The 19,249-nt window shown below is 48.4% G+C and overlaps 1 protein-coding gene and 1 pseudogene across 1 annotated transcript; one reads left to right on the forward strand and one right to left on the reverse strand.

Annotated features, from left to right (window-relative positions):
- Nucleotides 1–2,614: 2,614 nt before the first annotated feature.
- On the forward strand, nt 2,615–3,285 carry LOC110152733 (peptidoglycan recognition protein 1 pseudogene; annotated as a pseudogene).
- A 2,809-nt stretch (nt 3,286–6,094) lies between these two features.
- NFATC2IP (nuclear factor of activated T cells 2 interacting protein) lies at nt 6,095–17,936 on the reverse strand. Its single transcript, XM_020916506.2, has 8 exons — nt 17,435–17,936; nt 15,604–15,676; nt 12,793–12,907; nt 11,829–11,909; nt 11,535–11,721; nt 10,325–10,469; nt 10,095–10,204; nt 6,095–8,367 (listed from the first exon to the last, which is right to left on the reverse strand). The coding sequence occupies exons 1-8, from the start codon at nt 17,816–17,818 to the stop codon at nt 8,209–8,211; spliced, it is 1,254 nt and encodes a 417-aa protein (XP_020772165.2). The 5' UTR covers nt 17,819–17,936; the 3' UTR covers nt 6,095–8,208.
- Between the last annotated feature and the right edge of the window lie 1,313 nt (nt 17,937–19,249).

Genomic DNA, 19,249 nt, shown 5'->3' on the forward strand with positions numbered 1-19,249 from the left:
GAAGCCTGACGTGCTGCAGTCCGTGGGGTCGAAAAGCGTCAGACAACGGCTCAGTGACTGAACTACAGGCCCAAGGAGACTTGAACACAACAGAGCCCTGGCACCAAAAACAGCTTGGTTCTTAAACATCTGCTCACCCCAGTCGCCAAGCTACAGTTAATAAACATACACTCTAAGTAAAACTAGTGTTGTTGTTTAGTTACTAAGTTGTGTCCGACTCTTTAGTGACCCCATGCACTGTAGCCAGCCAGGCTCCTCTGTCCATGGGATTTCCCAGGCAAGAATACTGGAATGGGTTGCCATTTCCTTCTCCAGGGGATCTTCCTGACCCAGGGATTGAACTCGAGTCTCCTACATTGTAGGTGGATTCTCTACCACTTAGCTAGGAAGTTAACACTCATTGAACTGTAGATTTAAAATGAGTAAACACTTGGGCATGTAAATTAAATTCCATTAAGCACCTCTGGACATGAATGAAAATAAAACTTTCTGGTTATAATGACAAATATTTTGATGCTAATTGGTTTTGGCAAATGGGAAAAATATTTGATTCTTCACCACTTGGCCATGGGGTATATTAGTTCCCCAACCAGAGGTTGAACCCATGCCCTGCAGTGGAAGTGAGGAGTACTAATCACTGGACTGCCAGTGAGTTTCCCCAGGTGTCTTTTAATTTTATGGATGTCTTGATTAAAATTCCTTTAAGATCAGATAAATAAGATTAAAATTCCTTTAAGGTCAGAAAAATAAATATATCCATACAGGTCTACCGGTTTCAACTGGAGCCCAGATTTTTGCTCTGGAAACTCTGGTTTGTGAAATATAAGTACATATGGAATTTGGGGGGGGGGGAGTTCATCTATGAGAAGTGTCAAAAAAGAAGTCTGGCATATGGTATTATAAGGACCTGATAACAGGGGCATTTGACCTGGTCAGGGAAGTTTGACAGCCTCTCTGAGGAAGTGGTCCTTGAGCTCTGCAAACAAAATAAGAGCACTTAGCCCTCAAGCCTGGACTTCCCTGTGGCTCAGACAGTAAAAAATCTGGCTGCAATGTGGGAGAGCCGGGTTTGATCCCTGGGTCGGGAAGATCCCCTGGAGAAAGAAATGGCAACCCATTCCAGTATTCTTGCCTGAAAAATCCCATGGACAGAGGAGCCTGGTAGGCTACAGTCCATGGGGTTACAAAGAATCAGACACCACTGAAGGACTAACACTTTGATTTCACTCTTCAGCCCTCAAGCTTAGAGCCCATGCTCTGCAACTAGAGAAATCCCCGTGTGCCTCAACTAGAGAAAAGCCTGTGGGCCACTCCGAAGACCTAGTGCAGCGGGAAAACGTTAAAAAAAAAAAAAAAAGCATTTTGCTCAACATCCTACAAAGATTAACCTGCTGCAGCCGCTGACCAACAGCGCACTTGGTGCTTCAGACAAGAGATTAAGTTGATAATTAGATGAAGCACTTTGCACTCCAGACAGAGGAAATTAAGGATAATAGGATGCTCTGTGATTTGAATAAACAGGCTGTTTCAAGAAGAATTTTAATGAACCCTGATTGTTGCATCTTCCCATACATAGAAAAGTATTACAATCATTAATTTGAGAAAACTGTTCTTTGTTTTTTGTTTTTCTTGTTTTCTGTTTTTGTTTGTTTGGGGCCACACCTTGGGGCATGCGGGATCTTAGTTCCCCGACCAGGGATCAAACCCGTGCCCCCTGCAGTGGAAGCATGGAGTCCCAACTGCTGGACCGCCAGGGAAGTCCCTGAGAAATCTGTTCTTTGTGACTGGCAGTAATCTTTTACCAAAAAGTATATTGACAGCTTGTATTTCCTGACCAAAATATGTACATGTAAATTGACCTTGCCTCCTACCTCTTTGGAGCAGTTTCTCAGTAAGTCCCTGAATAAAACCTCAGTTGTTGGGGAGGAGTCAGGCAGCAGAAGAGCATGTGCAAAGGCCCTGTCACAAAAGGAAGCACAATGAACACAGGATCTGAAAGAAGAGCAGTGTGGAGAGCAGTGAGAGCAGGAGACTGGCTGGGGAGCAGGCAGGGAGCAGGCTGGGCAGGGCTTGGGCCATGAGTAAGCATCTGCTTCATTTTAGGCCACCTCATGCAAAGAGTTGACTCATTGGGAAAGACCCTGATGCTGGGAGGGTTTGGAGGCAGGAGGAGAAGGGGACGACAGAGGATGAGATGGCTGGATGGCATCACCAACTCGATGGACATGAGTTTGAGTAAACTCCAGGAGTTGGTGATGGACAGGGAGGCCTGGCTTGCTGCGATTCATGGGGTCGCAAAGAGTTGGACACGACTGAGCAACTGAACTGAACTGAAGTCAGATTTGCATTTGAGAAAATCACTCTGGCTGGATGGGAAGGGTTCAGAGGTGCAGCAATCCGCAGCACTAGACTGCAGGTTGTGATGGCCTGTACCAGGATGAGACAGAGGCAGGGAAGTGAACTGCTTTGGGGGCAGTTGAGTCCCTCCCGGGCGTGAGTGAGGCAAGACCTTTCCCGCAGGGCTCCCTCCAACCCACTGCCCCCACCGCGTCCCCGCAGATAAAGGCCCAGGACCGGCTGCGCGCCCTAGGCATCTCCACTCGTCCTGCCTGCCATGTCTCGCCGCTGCGCGCTGCTCGCCTGGGCCCTCCTCGCCCTCCTGGGCCTCGGGGCAGCTCAAAAAGACTGTGGCCCCATCGTGTCCCGCCAAGAGTGGAAAGCCCGGGCGTCCACGTGCAGCCAGAAGCTAAGACAGCCCGTACGCTACGTCGTGGTGTCGCACACGGCGGGCAGTGTCTGCGGCACTCCGGCCTCGTGCCAGCAGCAGGCCCAAAATGTGCAGTACTACCACATGCAGCACCTGGGCTGGTGCGACGTGGGCTACAATTTCCTGATCAGAGAAGATGGGCTCGTGTATGAGGGCCGGGGCTGGAACACCATAGGTGCCCACTCTGGGGCCACGTGGAACCCCATATCCATCGGCATCTCCTTCATGGGCAACTACATGGATCGGGTGCCCCCGGCCCGTGCTCTCAAGGTGGCCCAGAGCCTGCTGGCTTGTGGCGCGGCTCAGGGATACCTGACTCCTAACTACGAGGTCAAAGGACACCGGGATGTGCAGCAGACGCTCTCTCCAGGGGACCAGCTCTATAAAATCATCCAGCAGTGGCCACATTACCACGGCGTGTGAGGTCCTGCCCGTCTTCTCACACCCCACCCATCCCATCAGAAACCCCACTGGCTCCCCCTGCCCCAATAAAGGCGAAGCTCAAATTGTAAAAAAAAAAAAAATAGTTAATCTGGTGATGGAGAAGATACGGGGATGAAAAAGCTGTGTGTGTGTTAGTCACTTAGTTGGATCTGACTCTTTGAGACCCCATGGACTGTATATAGCCCACCAGGTTCCTCTGTCCATGGAATTCTCCAGGCAAGAATACTGGAGTGGGTAGCCATTCCCTTTTCCACGGGATCTTCCTGACCCAGGGATCAAACCCAGTCTCCTGTATTGCAGGCAGATTCTTTACCCTCTGAGCGTGGCTCCATGAAAGAGGTATCAAGAATCAAACTTAGAGGGATTTCCCTGACAGTCCAGTGGTTAAGACTTTACAATGCAGGAAGTTGGGGTTCAGCCCCTGGTGGGGGAGCTAAGATCCCACATGCCTTGTGGCCAAAAAACCAAAACATAAAACAGAAACAATATTGTAACCAATATAAAGACTTTTTAAATGGTCCATATTTTTTTTTTAAATCTTAAAAAAAAAAAAAGAGTGAAACTTAGGGAATTCCCTGGCAGTCCAGTGATTAAAATTCCTAGGACTCCATGCTTCCACTGCGTTGGGGGCTTGCATGGTTAAATCCCTAGTTAAGGGAACTAAAATCCCACATACTGTGTAGTACAGCCAAAAAAAAAGAGTGAAACTTAGGTTTGGGGCTCATGGATGGTAATGGGATTGAGATGAAGGATTTATTTATTCAACAGACATTTGTTAGGTTAACACTATGTGTCAGACACAGAGCTAGGGAATCTTTGGGAAGAACAAGATACAGTATTTTTCCAAGGAACTTAGTCTAGTAGTGATGGAAGACATAGACCAAGAAAGACAGCTCAGGAGTTTTGAGCTAGATCCTTGGTCCAGGCTAAGATGGGACACACAGGAGAGAACATGTCAAGTCCTGTGGGGGGTTTTATGGAGGGAATGGGAAGGGTGGGGTCATGGGAAGCTTTAAAGTTGTGAAAGTGAAAGTGTTAGTCACTCAGTCGTGTCTGACTCTTTGCAACCCCATGGACTGTAGCCTGCCAGGCTCCTCTGTCCATCGGGTTTTGAACACTGGAGTGGGTTGCATTCCCTTCTCCAGGGGCTTCTCCCAATTCAGGGATTGAACCCAAGTCTCCTACATTGCAGGAAGATTCTTTACTGTCTGAGCCACCAGGTCACCTTAAAAATGTGAAGCTATAGCAAAAAAGGAAAATGGCATCTTGCCACTCAGCAGTGTGGCAGCATCTGGGAGCATTGTTAGACATGCAGCATCGGACCTCTCCGGCGGTCCAGTGGTTAAGAATACGCCTGCCAATGCCGGGGACACGGGTTCAATCCCTGGTCTAGGAAGATCCCACATGCCTCAGGGCAACTAAACCCACGCACCTAGAGCCTGTGGCTCCACAGGAGAAGCCACCACAATGAGAAGTCCAAGCACTGCAACAAAAAGTAGCCCCCGCTCACCACAACTAGAGAAGGCGGCATGCTGCAAGACCCAGAACAACCAAAACTAAATAATTTAAAACCAGAAATGCAGCATTTCGGGCCCTGCCCCCGAACTGTGGGTCCCCCATTTCCATCATGACAAGCTCCCCACCTGATCTGTGTGCACAATGAAGTGTGAAAAGCACACAGCTCATTAACTGAGTCATCAACAGGCCCTCCTGGTTTTCCATCTTGCTCTGCATTCTGTGGCTGTGTGGCCTGGGACAGGTTACTTCATGCAAGCTTCTATTTCTCTTCTGTAAAGTGCGAAGTATCACACCTACCTCCCAGGATCGCCCTGAGGATGAATGTGATTAGGAAAAGTGCCGAGCTTGGTATGTGGTACCAGACTGGGGCTCCTTCAAATTGTGAAGGTTTCTCATCGGGAGAGTGTTAGAAAGATGTCCGGACAGGTGATCAGTCTGTTTGATTAGAAGGATGAATAATCACTCCCATCAGAGAAGAACTGCAAATCCTTTTACAATGAGGAATCTTTCCTGAATCATTCCCAGATGAAGTGCCAAGAAAGAAAAGAAACCAGAACCTTCTAGTACCTGCTAATGAATTTATCATAAAGAGGTCCAGCCACTTGTACTCAAGTGAAAATGTGTAGGTGCACATTTGAGGATCTGTGATTCCATTTCTGGATATAAACCTGAGGAAATCCCACTCAGGGTCACTACAACATTGCCTGCAATAGCAACATCCTGGGGCTAGGATGGGGTTTGGTTACAAATGACAGAAATCCTCCAAAAGCAGGGATTTTTTTTTTTTTTTTTTTAATGTCTTGCCACATGGCTTGCAGGATCTTAGTTCCCCAACCAGGGATTGAACCCGGGTTCCAGGAGTAAAAGTGCAGAGTCCTAACCACTGGATTGCGAGAATTCCCATCCAATAGCAGTGATTTAAATAAGACAGAAGTTCCCCTTCCTGCCAAATCCAGAGGTCAGTGGTGTGGGGCTAGTAAGATGCTGTATGGAAGTTGAGACCCAGGTGCCTTCTCTCCATGTCCTGCCCGGCATGGCTTCCTTCCCCAGGGTCACCGTGTGTCCGTAGGGATGCTCCACCTCCAGTCAGCAGCTTGAAAAAAGCCAGAGAGGGGCACACACTGCCCACTTAGGACTGATCCTGGAAGTCAAACCCCATTCCCCTGTATTGGCATTTGGCCACACTAGGCTACAATGGAAGCTGGCAGGCACTGTCTTCACTCTGAACACTCTGTGCTCTGCTAAAAACTGGGGGTCCTGAAGAACAGATGTGAGGGGACAACTGATGGTCTCAGCCACAGGATTCATGGGGGACGGTGGGTCACATGGGGGGGGCAGAGACAGAAATCCTCAAATACACACAAGTTTAATGTATTCCTGTTTATTCTGCTGACACTGAACATATCATTTAATGTATTCAGACTTATTAATGAATATATCATACCTGAAAAAATGAGCTATACTATATCATGGATTATTTAAATATTAAAAATTTTCTTTCTATATTTCCCACATTGTAAGTTCAAAGGAATGCTACATTCCAACAACAAAAACCTTTTAAAGAGAGTGATATGCTTTTGCCAGAATCATACCACATATCAGTGGAAAATTCAGGGCTTTATTAGTAGATGGCGCTGAGAAAACTGGCTCATTATACAGTGGAACTAAAACTTGGATCTCATAGACAAAGGTGGATTTTAAATAGCTTAAAAGTAATATTCAACATTTCAGCCTGGCATCAAGCAATGAAAACAAATATTTGACCACGCAGGGCAGATGCCAGCTAGTACACATACCAGCATGTACTGGCTGAACTTCAGCCCAATATTTAGTGGCCTAGATGTGAAAGAAAAGCTAATAAAACTAACAGAAGAAACTGCAAAGTATTGTTAACTATTTTTAAATAAGAAATAACAAATGATATAACAAAATAGCTAATTCACCTACATTAAAATTAAGAATGTCTGTTCAGTGAAGGACACCCCTGGTTATACAAACCCAAGTGCCATCTTCAGAGTTTTTGCAACTTCCCAGGAATATATGAGGAACTTTTGATAGTAAACAAAAAAAAAAAAAAAAAGGCAAGAAGCCCCCATGAGAAAAGGAACAAAAATAAATTAGCAATTCACAGAAAGGGGCACCAGAAAGGCTGACAGGAAAATGAAGGGATTCTTCAAATTACTGGTGACTAGATGAATGTACATTAAAACATGGCACCACTTTCCACCCAACAGACTGGCAAAAGTTAGAAAGTTGGGCAGTAATAAATGCTGGTGGGGATGAGCAGAAATAGGAAGCTTTAAGTGGGAGAGTCAAAGGCCATTCTAAAAAAACAACGGAGAAATTAATCTGGCTGATGCATAATCCCATCCTGGATACCTCAGCTGGAGAACTTTCCATAAAGTATGGACAGAGACACAGAAAAAGATGTTCACCATGGCCTTGCATATAGGCCGAGGAGTTGCAGGTAACCCAGGTGTCTACCACTTAGCAAATGTGTAAAAAAAAATGCACTTAACACCCACCATGGAATATCTTAGAGCAGCTCAAAGAAATAAAGCTGATGTAGCCTAAGCAACCCATGTTGAGTGAGAAAAGCAATAGGACAAGATCAATAGCATTATACTACATGTGGGCAAAGTATATGCACACATACAGCATAGCACATTCAAGGAAACATTCATATTCAAAGACATGGAATCAACACATTAGAATGGATGCTTACAGGAAAGGATGGTGTGAAGGGAAAAAGTCATAAAACCAAAGAAGCCTTGTGTGGATTGCGATTCTGAGATCAAAACCAAAAGGTTCAAGGTGCTCAATTATGCTTTAAACAACACGTGTGCATCAGGAAGTTGGCTCAAAAGGGTCCTAGGATGAGGAAGACACCCAAGCCTGAGAATCTACTGTATTCTTCAAAACAGTAACCCACTGTCTGCCTCTGGTGAAGCTAATGCATTTGTGAGGTTGATCATCTAGTTTCTGGCTGGGCAGAGGGACCATACCCTTGTATGTGCCTCAAGTTAACTTCACCTCCACCCCGCAATGACCCCGAGGCCACGGCTGGTCCTAGATGTGGCAGAAATCCGAGGCCTGGAGTCCCCTACCTAAGCCTTAGTCATTTCAACTCACTCTTTCAGTATGAGAAGTTTCATATACGAGACATTTCAGTGACTGATGGTGGAGGGGTGAAGGTGAGGGATACCTTCTCCATGTCCCAGAGGGCGGTAAAATTCAGGACACCCTGTAGATGGAGCCACAGTCCACCTAAGGCAGCAAAGACCATCACACAATTAAGCCAGGTAGTTAACGGCTTGAAACTGGGGTCAAAAGAGAGGGAGTCAAGATCACTCCTGTATTTTGCTTCAGCTTGAAGATTAATTCTAAGTCAGCCGCAGCTAGCAAGCCCTTACAGGGCCAAAAGGGGGCAGCCCATCCTCCCCAAGTCCAGGCTGGGCCTCCAAACAAGGAGTGGGGTTTCAGCCCCAGACCTCAATGAGGTCCCCAGATTCCATGCCCAGGTCAGCCGGCAGCTCCTTCCCTGAAAGCTTCGTCCCATCAAAGAAGAAGGAGAGCTTGTGACCGGAGAGTCCCATAGCCTCCTCGTAGCGGGACATGAGGATCTTGAGAGGAGAATCCTGAGCGGAGAAGAAAAAAACATGGATGTAAGAATCTGAAAAGAGGGACTGAGGAGAACTTGTAGGGACAGACAGAGAGCTTGGGACAGGGAGGACAAGGGAACATGTCAAGTTGGAGCCCACAGAAAGGGATGCAAGTGGATGAAGAAGCCAGCAGCCAGCTGGTTCCTTTCTCTAGGGAGCTGGGCCATGGAGCCCAGGGCTGGGATGTTGGCTCTGGGTTGGATATATTCTCCAAAGCTGGTCTCCTCACCTAACGTGGAGGTGTGAAGCACAAGGAGGAAGCCAGCCAGGCTTTGGAGTGAACATGACCCAAGCTGGGGGCCAGGCGCCATTATTAAACTAGATGTGTAACCTTAGCCAAGTGCTATAGGTTTGAGAGTCCCTTGGACAGCAAGAAGGTCAATCCTAAAGGAAATCAACCCTGAATATCCATTAGAAGGACTGATGCTGAAGCTCTAATACTTTGGCCACCTGATGAGAAGAGCCAACTCATTGGAAAAGACCCTGATGCTGGGAAAGATTCAGGGCAGGAGAAGGGAGCAACAGAGGATGAGATGGTTGGATGGCATCACCAACTCAATAGACATGGGTTTGAGCACTCTGGAGATAGTGAAGGACAGGGAAGCCTGTTGTGTGCTGCAGTCCATGAGGTCCCAAAGATTGGGACACAACTTAGTGACTGAACAACAACAGTGTCCCCCGAAAAACATGTCATGTAGTCCTAACCCTTGGGAAATGTGCATGTGACCTCGTTTGGAAGATATGATCAAGATAAGATGAGGCTGGGACTTCCCTGTGGTCCAGCTGCTAAGACTCTATGCTCCCAACGCAGGGCGCCCAAGTTCAACCCCTGGTCAGGGAACTGGATGCTACATGTTGCAACTAAAGATCCTGGATGCTGCAACAACTAAGACCCAGTGCAGCTAAATAAATAAATACACATTAAAAAAAATTTTTTTTGAATCCTCTTTAAAAAAAAAAATGAGGTCATGGTTGATTATGGTCTGCACTAAGGCAACAGGACTAGTGTTCTTGTAAGAAGGAAAAACAAACACACACAGAGATACTCAGGGAGAACGTCCTATGACAAAAGAGGCGGGATGCGGCTGCAAGTCAAGGACTGCTGGCCACCAGCAGAAGGTAGAAGGAAGCAAGGGCCCAGAGTTTCCGAGGGAACATGACCCTGCTGACAACTTGATTTCAAACTGGTAGCCTCCAGTTTGGGAGGCTATACATTGGGAGGCTATACTGGGAGAGAATACATTTCTATTGTTTTAAGCCACCCGGTTTGTAGTAGTTTGTTACAGCAGCTCTCAGGAACAAATACAGCAAGTTATTCTACCTCTACAGATGCTGGTTTCCATATCTGTTAAATGAGGGTAGCAACAGTGCTTTCTCATACAAGACTGCCGTGAATTTCAATAATATCCTGAATGTGAAGTAATTAACCTTACACAGGGACTGTCACTTCAATTGTACTTTTGACTGGTCTTACTGGTTACTATTCACAGGTGATTTCCACTTTAACCAGGAGGAGTCAGGAGACCAGAGCCAGCTTCCCCGAAGAAGGGGGAGGGAACCCGAACACTGAACTTTATACACTCTCTAGGATGGGCAGGGACCCAAGACCACAGAGGGCAGAGATTCCATCCTCCACCTGCTGACGGGAGACTGCAGAGCACACGGCAAGGGGGTGATCAGCTCAAGCCGGCTCCCCCACTCACGTGAGGCAGCGAGACTTCCAGCGTCTGGTGCTTCTCTTTGCCCTGGACCCGAAGTTGGAGCAGTTGCGACGTCTCTGCAGCCTCCGGAGAACTTGCTAGAACCACACAGTCTGTGGCAGGCAGGATCAGGAAGCCAGGCCTAAGCGAGGGTTGGAAGCTGGGCCCCCTCTGGGCCTCTCCCCACATCCCCTCCCTGTGGCAAAAGCCTCCTCAGGCCTCCTTCCTCTCACCAATGATGTCAGCCACGCCGAGCTTTAGGGTCTTGGGGGTGGCGGTAGGGGACAGCTCTGTCTCTCCGAATAGCAAGAGGATCCTGCTTGGGGACACCCCAAGGTGGGTGGCCATGTGGTCCACCACACTCTTAAGGGGCTCCGACTAGGAGGGGGACAGAAAGTAAAGGAGGCCTTCCTGCCTTGACTTGCTTCCCCACCCCCACCCCCACCCCCAATTCTGGCCTTAACTACTAGCTGAATTCCTCAGCAGTGAGTTTCATCATATTTACCTGGAAAGGCACAAAATAAAATCATGTCAATAGGGGTTCAGGCAAGTGACACAAAGACACGAAGCAGCCATGAGTTAGGAGGGAAAAAAAGGGAGTGCAGGGGTTGTGGCCAACCAGAACCAGATATGCCCCATCTAAGCCTGGGCAGCTGTTCCGAAGCTCTGGCTAATTGGGACCAGGTGGGAATATGGGCCAGGTACTGCATCTTCCTATTTAAGAGAAGCCAGAAATCTGGACCTCAGTACCCAATCACCCACTGCGAAGGTTGGCAATGAACTATTTGGTTTTAAAATCACCGTATAGCTCAAAAGATGCATGGGACTTCCCTGGTGGTCTAGTGGTTAAGATCCCCCGCTCCCAATGCAGAGGACACAGGTTCAGTCCCTGGTTAGGGAACTAAGATCTCGCATGCCAGATGGCATGGACAGAAAAAAAAAAAGAAGATGCGCTGTTGATAAGGCCATGGGCTGCTAGTTGGCAAGTTCTGGCTTAGCTGCTTGTCTGAAGCACTGTTACTACTCAATAGTCATTTCCGTTCTTCTTTTGGAATGGGGGCATCCCTATAATAGTGGTCTTCACCAGGAAGCTAGGGGAGCTTGGAGTAACCAAGTGACCCTGGGTGTCCGAGGCAGTAAGAGCAAGCACAGGAGGAAAGCACAGGCTCCAAGGGAAGGAAGGAGGGAGGGATGCCCCCAGGGGGGCCTACCAAGCAAAGTTTCTTAGGATGTTTTAGTGGAGCCTTGAAGAATGGGTGGGAAGTTTGCCAGAAAGAGAGGGCAGAGGGAGGAAAAGATCCAGACAAAGGGGACAGTGAGGCAAAGGTGCACAGGGCTGAAAGCGCACTGAGCAGCTCCAGACAGCAGGATGGGCAAAGGAAGACACTAGTCTCTCCATGGGCAGCTCCCGGGACCCTGCTCCCAGACCCTTCGTGCATTTACCATTCTGATGGGCAACCTGACCAGGTCAGCTCGGCAACGGATTTTGAGTGGCAAGAGTCGAGGGTGCTCTGAGAGAGTGGGCTCCTCCACTAGGACCACCTCATCCTCTTGTCTCAGGTGGTCTTGGCCCTGGGATTGCTTGAGACTCAGGCAGGAACGGAGATCTTGGAGACGCTTGTTCACCTCCCTGGGGTGCAGAAAGAACTGTGCATCAGTCAGGGTGGGCCCCCTCCCTACTGCTCCTTCTCCAATCTAGCCAAAAGCAGAGCACCCCCCAACCCCTGCCCTTGCTACCTTAACTTCCGGAGTGCCTGAGTATGCTTCTTGCTTTTGGTCCGTGGCAGAGGTGAGGGCAAAGGTGAAGTGTCCGGAGCCCTGCAGACAGAAGAGAGGGACAGAATGGGCAAAGAGATGAAACCCCAGCCCCACCCACACCTCTCCTTCCAGGGGGCCCCTGGGAACCAGCAGGGGACCAGGAGAATCAAGAGGGAGCACTTCTGGTGACATCTATCTTATTGGAAGACTGGTGCAGGGTGGGGGTAGTGGGTGAGGAAGGACAAGGAAAACCTGAGTCATGAATTTTATACTTATATGGCCCAAATATCAGGGAGAATGTCTAACTTTTAAGATAAGTTGCTTTCCAGGTGAATATCTGATAAAATCCAAATGACACCATTTACTATATGCTAAGGGTTAACGCTTCATTTACCCTAAAATTCTGACCCAAGTACCACTATTATCTCCATTTTACAGAAGAGGAAACTAAAGCACAAGAGGATGGCCAGGGAGCCCCTGGTGGCCCAGTGGTTAAAAATCTGCCTCTAATACAGGGGACGCAAGTTTGATCCCTGGTTGGGGAACTATGATCCCACATGCAACTAAGCCCTTATGCTACAACTAGAGAAACCTGTACACTGCAATGAAGACCGCTTGCAGCCAAAAAAGAGAAAGAGGTGGCCAAAAGACAGGATGTGAACCACAGGGCAGTCTCCAGAGCCACACCCTTCAGCTCTGCATCACTACCTTCTTAGACACAAAGCTGAAACCCTCCACTTCCTGGCCAGTCTGGAGGGTCTGCTATCATCCTCCAGTGGGACTCACTGCTTCTCCCAAGAGTTTCATTCCTCATCCAAGCCTCAGGATGCCTTCTGGGAAACTTCTCACCCTTCCAGAAGCCACCCAAGGGTCCTGCCCGCCTCAGCCCACCCTTACAATTCCTGTTCTGCTCCTATGGCCCCAGTGGTCTCGCCTCACTCACAGTAACATCTTTTTCTTCTCTTCTCCATCCTTACTCCTCAGCTTCTTCTTCCAGGGAGAACTGGGACATGGGAAATCCACTGTCTGGGGACTGCTGGCATCCTCCACGTCTGCCTCTGGCGACAGAGGAGGAGGAAGTAGAAAGGGTTAGCCAAGAGAAGGCAGTGGGAGACCAAGGAGAGACAAATCAGGGGCTTCAGAAGATTCTGAAAAAGGAGGAGATTAAGGGGGCCCCAGACATACATGACCACTGGGGAAGGGTTTGGGGGCATGAATCAAGAGAAAAGCCTAGAAGGCTTCCCCAGCAGCACTGCAGTGGTACAGTTAAGACTCTGCCTTCCAATGCAGGGGACATGGGTTTGACCCCTGGTCATGGAATTAAGATCCCACATGCGTGTGGCCAAAAAAAAGGGGGAGCCTTAGAGAGAAGGATGAACTGGAGTCTGACAGGTGAGATTAGGAACGTGTCCACACCTCACACTACTGCATGACACAGGGGCAAGAGTGGACTAACAGAAAGTGGCTCACCCCAAGTAAAGCGTGCTCATCTCATTTTGATCACCTGCACCTCACAAATGAAAAGCACTGCGCACACAACCCGGAAAACGTGTATTTACTTAATATACATGTCCTACTTACTATACGTGTACAAACCACTATATATGTTATGAACCATACATTAAAACAAATGCTACCAAAAGGTGATTTTTTTTTCCCCAACTATTTCTCTTGTTTTCTGCCCCTACTCAATTTGGTGGGCACAAAGAAGACATGTCTGGGGCGGGGGCGGGAAGGGTCTTTGGTAAAGAGGTTAAGTACAGGCCCTCTAAGCCCAGGCTTCTCAAATGTCATCCATGTGAGTGTCATCGTTGTATTTTGCCATATCTTCATATTACGTGATATGTTTCTTTAAATCACTCATCTTCACTTAAATGTCTTAGAAAAGGAAACCAGGTATCATTCTAGACCACAGAAGCTCTTTTCTGTTTGCCTGCCACCAGATCATCATGAACCATCGTTATTTATTTTTATAAATAAATACCGTGAATACAAAACAATGATAATATATCCTAGATCAGTGGTTCTCAACCAGAGGCAATTTTGCATCCCGGGGGACATGTGGCCATGTCTGGAGACAATTTTGGCTGTCGCAACGAGGGAAAGAAGGGGTTGAGGGTGATGATGACGTCTGCTGGGCGGAGGCCAGGATGCTGCTCCACGCCCCGCAGGGCACAGGACAGCCCCACACAAAGGATCCAGTCCAAATGCCAGTAGCACCAAGGGTGAGAAACCCTGTCCTAGGAGCTGCCAATGGCCTGAGACTCTGCATGGCTAACAAGCTCCTGGGACATACCCAACACTCCGGGGCCCACATTTTTTTTTTTTATTTTAAAGATTGTTTTTATATGGACCATTTTAAAAGTCTTAACTGAATTTGATACCATATCACTTCTGTTTTATGCTTTGGTTTTTCCCATGTAAGGCATATGGGATCTTAGCTTCCAGATCAGGGATTCAACCTGCACCCCCAGCATTGGAAGGTGAAATCCCAAGCACTGGACCACCAGGGAAGTCCCTGGGCCCTTCATTTTGAGTGGCAAGGACAGAGGTGCCTTGGTACTTCTCTGTTCCAGGTACTATATATGTAAACCATATATGCAGCCCAAGGTAGGAGGGGGGACATTCTATTAATACATATTCTCTTTAACTGGGCTTCCCTGGTGGTGGCTCAGCTGGTAAAGAATTCACCTGCAATGCGGGAGACCTGGGTTCGATCCCTGGGTTGGGAAGATCTCTGGAAAAGGGAACAGCTACCGATTCCAATATTCTGGCCTGGAGAATTCCATGGACTGTAGAGTCCGTGGGGTGGCAAAGAGTCGGATATGACTGAGCGACTTTCACATACATATATGGTTCCAAGTACCATATATGTAAACCATATATGTAGCCCAAGGGGGGAGGGCTTTCTATTAATATATATTCTCTTTAATTAATTCCCACCAAAATCCTTTGACACAAGTCCTTTATTTATCCCCATTTGGCTGATAAGGGAATTGAAGCCTTAAAAGATTAACTTGCCCAAGGTCACACAGCTACTAAGGGGGACAGCTGGTTCCTAAATCAGCTCTTCATCACCCTGCCATACTCCCTCATGGCACAAAAGTCTTAGTCCAAGGTCTGCATTTGCCCACTGGATCTCTTCTCTATTAGACCTGATTTCTATTCACTGCCCTTGAGAAGTTTGCAAAAAATCACGTCACTGCGGGAGGACAAAGGCTGGGCAGCCCTGATAAGATTCAGAGAATACCCTGTTGGCTCAGAGTGTTCCCAGGAAACTTGCTGCAGATGTAAAAAGATGTTACAAATTCTCAATACGTCTCCCTTCCACTGCTCCCAAGGTTACACAATCAGAGTCTCTGGGGATGACACCTGGAAACCTGTATATTAGAGACTTCCCTGGTGGTCCAGTGGCTAAGACTCCGGTGCTTTCACTGCTGAGGGTCCAGGTTCAATTCCTGATCAGGAAACTAAGATCCCACAAGCCACGCAGTGTGGCCAAAAAAAAAAAAACCTAGCACATTCTGATTCTTATTAGAGCTGGGGGAAGGGAGTCTGGACAACACTTTCTGTGCCTTCTGGTTAACAAGCCAGCTCCTTTCAGGACTGGAGGTTTTTCTGGCTAGGAGGCAGAAGTCACCTCTCATGTCCTCCCCCTGAGCCTCAGGAAACAACTAATTGCAGCAATGCAAACCCCAGAAGGTCTTCTCAGAGAGGCCAGCTCTGGACACCTCTCCCAAGAAGCCCTCCTTACCTTCCTCAGCCTCTGGGGGACATAATTTCAGGAGGGACACGTTATCTGGGATAAGGTGGAGGCTGCTTTTCACCTGCAAAGAAAGAGTAGATCAGTACCAAATGCTCCCTTCACTTAAAGAGAAAACTGGGGTCGATTCTCTCACGCCCAGCCTCCTCCAGGTCTCAAGTCCACCCTGAGGATGTAGATATTACCACTGTCCCACAGGGACTCAGGAGTTCAGCTTCCCCAGGATCCAAAATTGGAGTACTCTACCATATGATATTACTTGTATGTGGAATCTAAAATATGACATAAATGAACCCATCTAGGAAGCAGAAACTTAAGAGAACAGACTTGTGGTTGCCAAGCAGGGAGATGGCAGAAGTTGTGGGAGTGGGAGATGGACTGGGAGTTTGAAGTTAGTAGATGCAAACTATTTCATATAGAATGGATGGACAACAGGTCCTACTGTATAGCACAGTGTCAATGTCCTAGGATAAACCATAATGGAAAAGAATATATATATACATAACCTCAGATATGCAGATGATACCACCCTTATGGCAGAAAACGAAGAACTAAAGAGCCTCTTGATTAAAGTGAAGGAGGAGAGTGAAAAAGTTGGCTTAAAGCTCAACATTCAGAAACTAAGCATCTGGTCCCATCACTTCATGTGAAATAGATGGGGAAACAGTGGAAACAGTGGGAGACTTTATTTTGGGGGGCTTGAAAATCACTGCAGATGGTGACTGCAGCCATGAAATTAAAAGATGCTTACTCCTTGGAATAAAAGTTATGACCAACCAAAGGTCCATCTAGTCAAGGCTATGGTTTTTCCAGTAGTCACGTATGGATGTGAGAGTTGGAAAGCTGAATGCCGAAGAATTGATGCTTTTGAACTGTGGTGTTGGAGAAGACTCTTGAGAGTCCCTTGGACTGCAAGGAGATCCAACCAGTCCATCCTAAAGGAAATCAGTCCTGAATATTCATTGGAAGGGCTGATGTTGAAGCTGAAACTCCAATCCTTTGGCCACCTGATGTGAAAAGCTGACTCATTTGAAAAGAACGTGATGCTGGGAAAGATTGAGGGCAGGAGGAGAAGGGGATGACAGAGGATGAGATGGCTGGATGGCATCACTGACTCAATGGACATGAATTTGAGTAAACTCCGGGAGTTGGTGATGGACAGGGAGGCCTGGTGTGCTGTAGTCCATGGGGTGGCAAAGAGTCGGACACAACTGAGCGACTGAACTGAACTGAACATATATGTGAGTCACTTTGCTGTATAGCAGAAATTAATTCAACATTGTACATCAACTACACTTCAATTTAAAAAATACAGGAGTACCCTGATGAGGAGCACCCTTTCCCTAATACACTCTAAGGATGCAAGTTTCATTCCCCTTTCTTAGGAAGGAGCTAGCCATCCTGCTGTCTTGGAATCCTTGGCTATTTTCAGGCCCCTCGCTCACTATACCCAGTGGGGACTTCAGTCCTCTCTGAATTTCCATGGACCCCAGTCCCCATCTTCCTGAATCTTTAGCATCGAGCCCCAACCTAAAAACCCAACATGCCCCAAATCCCAGCCCTAGGTCCTCCAGTTCTTCCCTTAACCATCAAGGATCCCAATCCCTTAGGCTCCCTATACCCCCCGACACTCCAGCTCCTGGGAATCCCAAACTCCAAGCACATTCCAAACCTATTCAACCTCCCCAATTTGTATCTTTCTGCCTCCAAGGCCCCTAGCCCCTGCTTCCATTTCGTCTCCCAAGACCAACCCTAGAACCCTACCCTCAGCACTCCTAAACCCAGTCCCTCCGCGCTAACCGTCCCGGGAACCCGGCTGCACCTTCTCGGAGTACACTGGAACCGCCGGTGCCTCCCCAGGATCCAGCAGCAGCCGCCGCCGCCGCCTGACCAAGACCCGAGGGGCTCCACCCGGCTCTGCGTCCGCCCCTTCGCTGTCACTGTCGCTGTCGTCCCGGGACGCGGCCGGCACGGGGGATTCGGGGAGCGGGACCTCGGCCGCGGCCGCAGCGCCGCGCGCGGTTGCGACCTCCAAGACATCCTCATCGCTGTCGCTGACCAAGTCCACGAGCACCGAGTCCAAGGTGCGTCGAGCTGGGGATCGCTGGGCGCCAGGACGTCGGCTCCGGCCGCCCCGGGATCCCCGAGCCCTTCGGCCGACGCCACCACCTCTGGGACAGCCCCGTCTCCTCACGGGCTCCGCCATGGCACACACCGGGTCTCCACAGTCGCCAGCTTCTGGTCGACTTGCCCGGCTCCCTCCAGCGGATTAGGCCCTTCACTGGGCGAACCGCCTGCTAGTCAACACTTCTCCCCGCACACACCCTCTGGCTCCACCTCTCCGCATTTTCATTGGTCGCTGCGCCCGCCCATCAGGCATTCACCACTGAAACCAAGGCGCCAAAGATTCCAATCAACCTCGGCGCAATCGTCGTAGGTTTCGATTCGGTTCGGCTCACCCATTGGCCTGACCTGCCTTCTGCAAGGCCCGCCCACCGAATGGAGTCTTTTTCCTGGTTGGTGGAGGAGCGAGGCATCCTGGGAATTGTAGTCCGCAAACCCTCAGGCTAGCGTGGAGGAAATCGGGCTGGGAATAGCTTTTAGACACTTCGAATCTCATCGGTATCCGCTTTCCCCTTTCTCCCAACTGCAAGGTGGGCTCAGTAATTACACTACACGCCGACCCCTCGCATACGCCCCTCCTCATGTGCAGAATCGACGCAACACACACCCGAAGCCACACTTCAACACCATACTGCTGCTACTGCTGACTCGCTTCAGTCGTGTCCGACTCTGTGCGACCCCATAGACGGCAGCCCACCAGGCTCCGCCGTCCCTGGGATTCTCCAGGCAAGAACACTGGAGTGGGTTGCCATTTCCTTCGCTGCATGAAAGTGAAAAGTGAAAGTGAAGTCGCTCAGTCGTGTCCGACTCTTAGTGATCCCATGGACTGCAGCCCACCAGGCTCCTCCATCCATGGGATTTTCCAGGCAAGAGTACTGGAGTGGGGTGCCATCGCCTTCTCCGCAACACCATACATCTCTCCGAATTCCCTCCTACAGCGTTCCTCACACAGGACGTCCCGACAGACACTACACGGGCCATATCAACAAAACATGCACTCTTGCAACACTGTCCCTCGATATGCACCTAAGAACACCAGCCTCGCAAAAAACCTGGAAGGGCAAACACAAATGAAAAATAAGAGGTTTAATTCTCCCTGTTGAAAATAAGAATCATGACTTCTCCCCCTTCACTCTTTCAGAATTTCGTTCTTGGAACTTTTCAAAATGTGTGTAAATCTGTGTGTGTGTGTGTGTGTGTGTGTTTCAATTGAAGTAGAGTTGATTTAAAACATTGTGTTCGTTTCTGGTGTACAGCACGGTGATTCAGTTTTGGTTTTTGTTTTTTTTTAAGGTTAGCTTTTTTTACATCAACGTTTTATTTTATTTTATTATTATTATTTTTTTTAGTTCTACCACTTTATTGCTACCAACCCATCTCCCTCCACCCTCGTGCACACATGCTCAGTCATGTAATCCCATGGACTTCAGCCCGCCAGACTCCTCTTTCCATGGACTTTTCCAGGCAAGAATACTGGAGTGGGTTGCCAGTGTTTTATTTTATTTTTTCTTTT

This window comes from Odocoileus virginianus, chromosome 33 (genome assembly GCF_023699985.2).
Source record: "Odocoileus virginianus isolate 20LAN1187 ecotype Illinois chromosome 33, Ovbor_1.2, whole genome shotgun sequence".
In the NCBI taxonomy this organism is placed as follows: domain Eukaryota; kingdom Metazoa; phylum Chordata; class Mammalia; order Artiodactyla; family Cervidae; genus Odocoileus; species Odocoileus virginianus.

What these genes read in the sequence shown, in the direction of transcription:
- NFATC2IP (XM_020916506.2), bottom strand. Translation starts at nt 17,818, where the DNA reads ATGGCGGAGCCCGTGAGGAGACGGGGCTGTCCCAGAGGTGGTGGCGTC. An exon ending in TTCCAGTGTACTCCGAGAAG is followed by an intron (nt 15,677 to 17,434) that starts GTGCAGCCGGGT and finishes CTTTCTTTGCAG; the next exon opens with GTGAAAAGCAGCCTCCACCT. An exon ending in TCCCCCAGAGGCTGAGGAAG is followed by an intron (nt 12,908 to 15,603) that starts GTAAGGAGGGCT and finishes CTCTGTCGCCAG; the next exon opens with AGGCAGACGTGGAGGATGCC.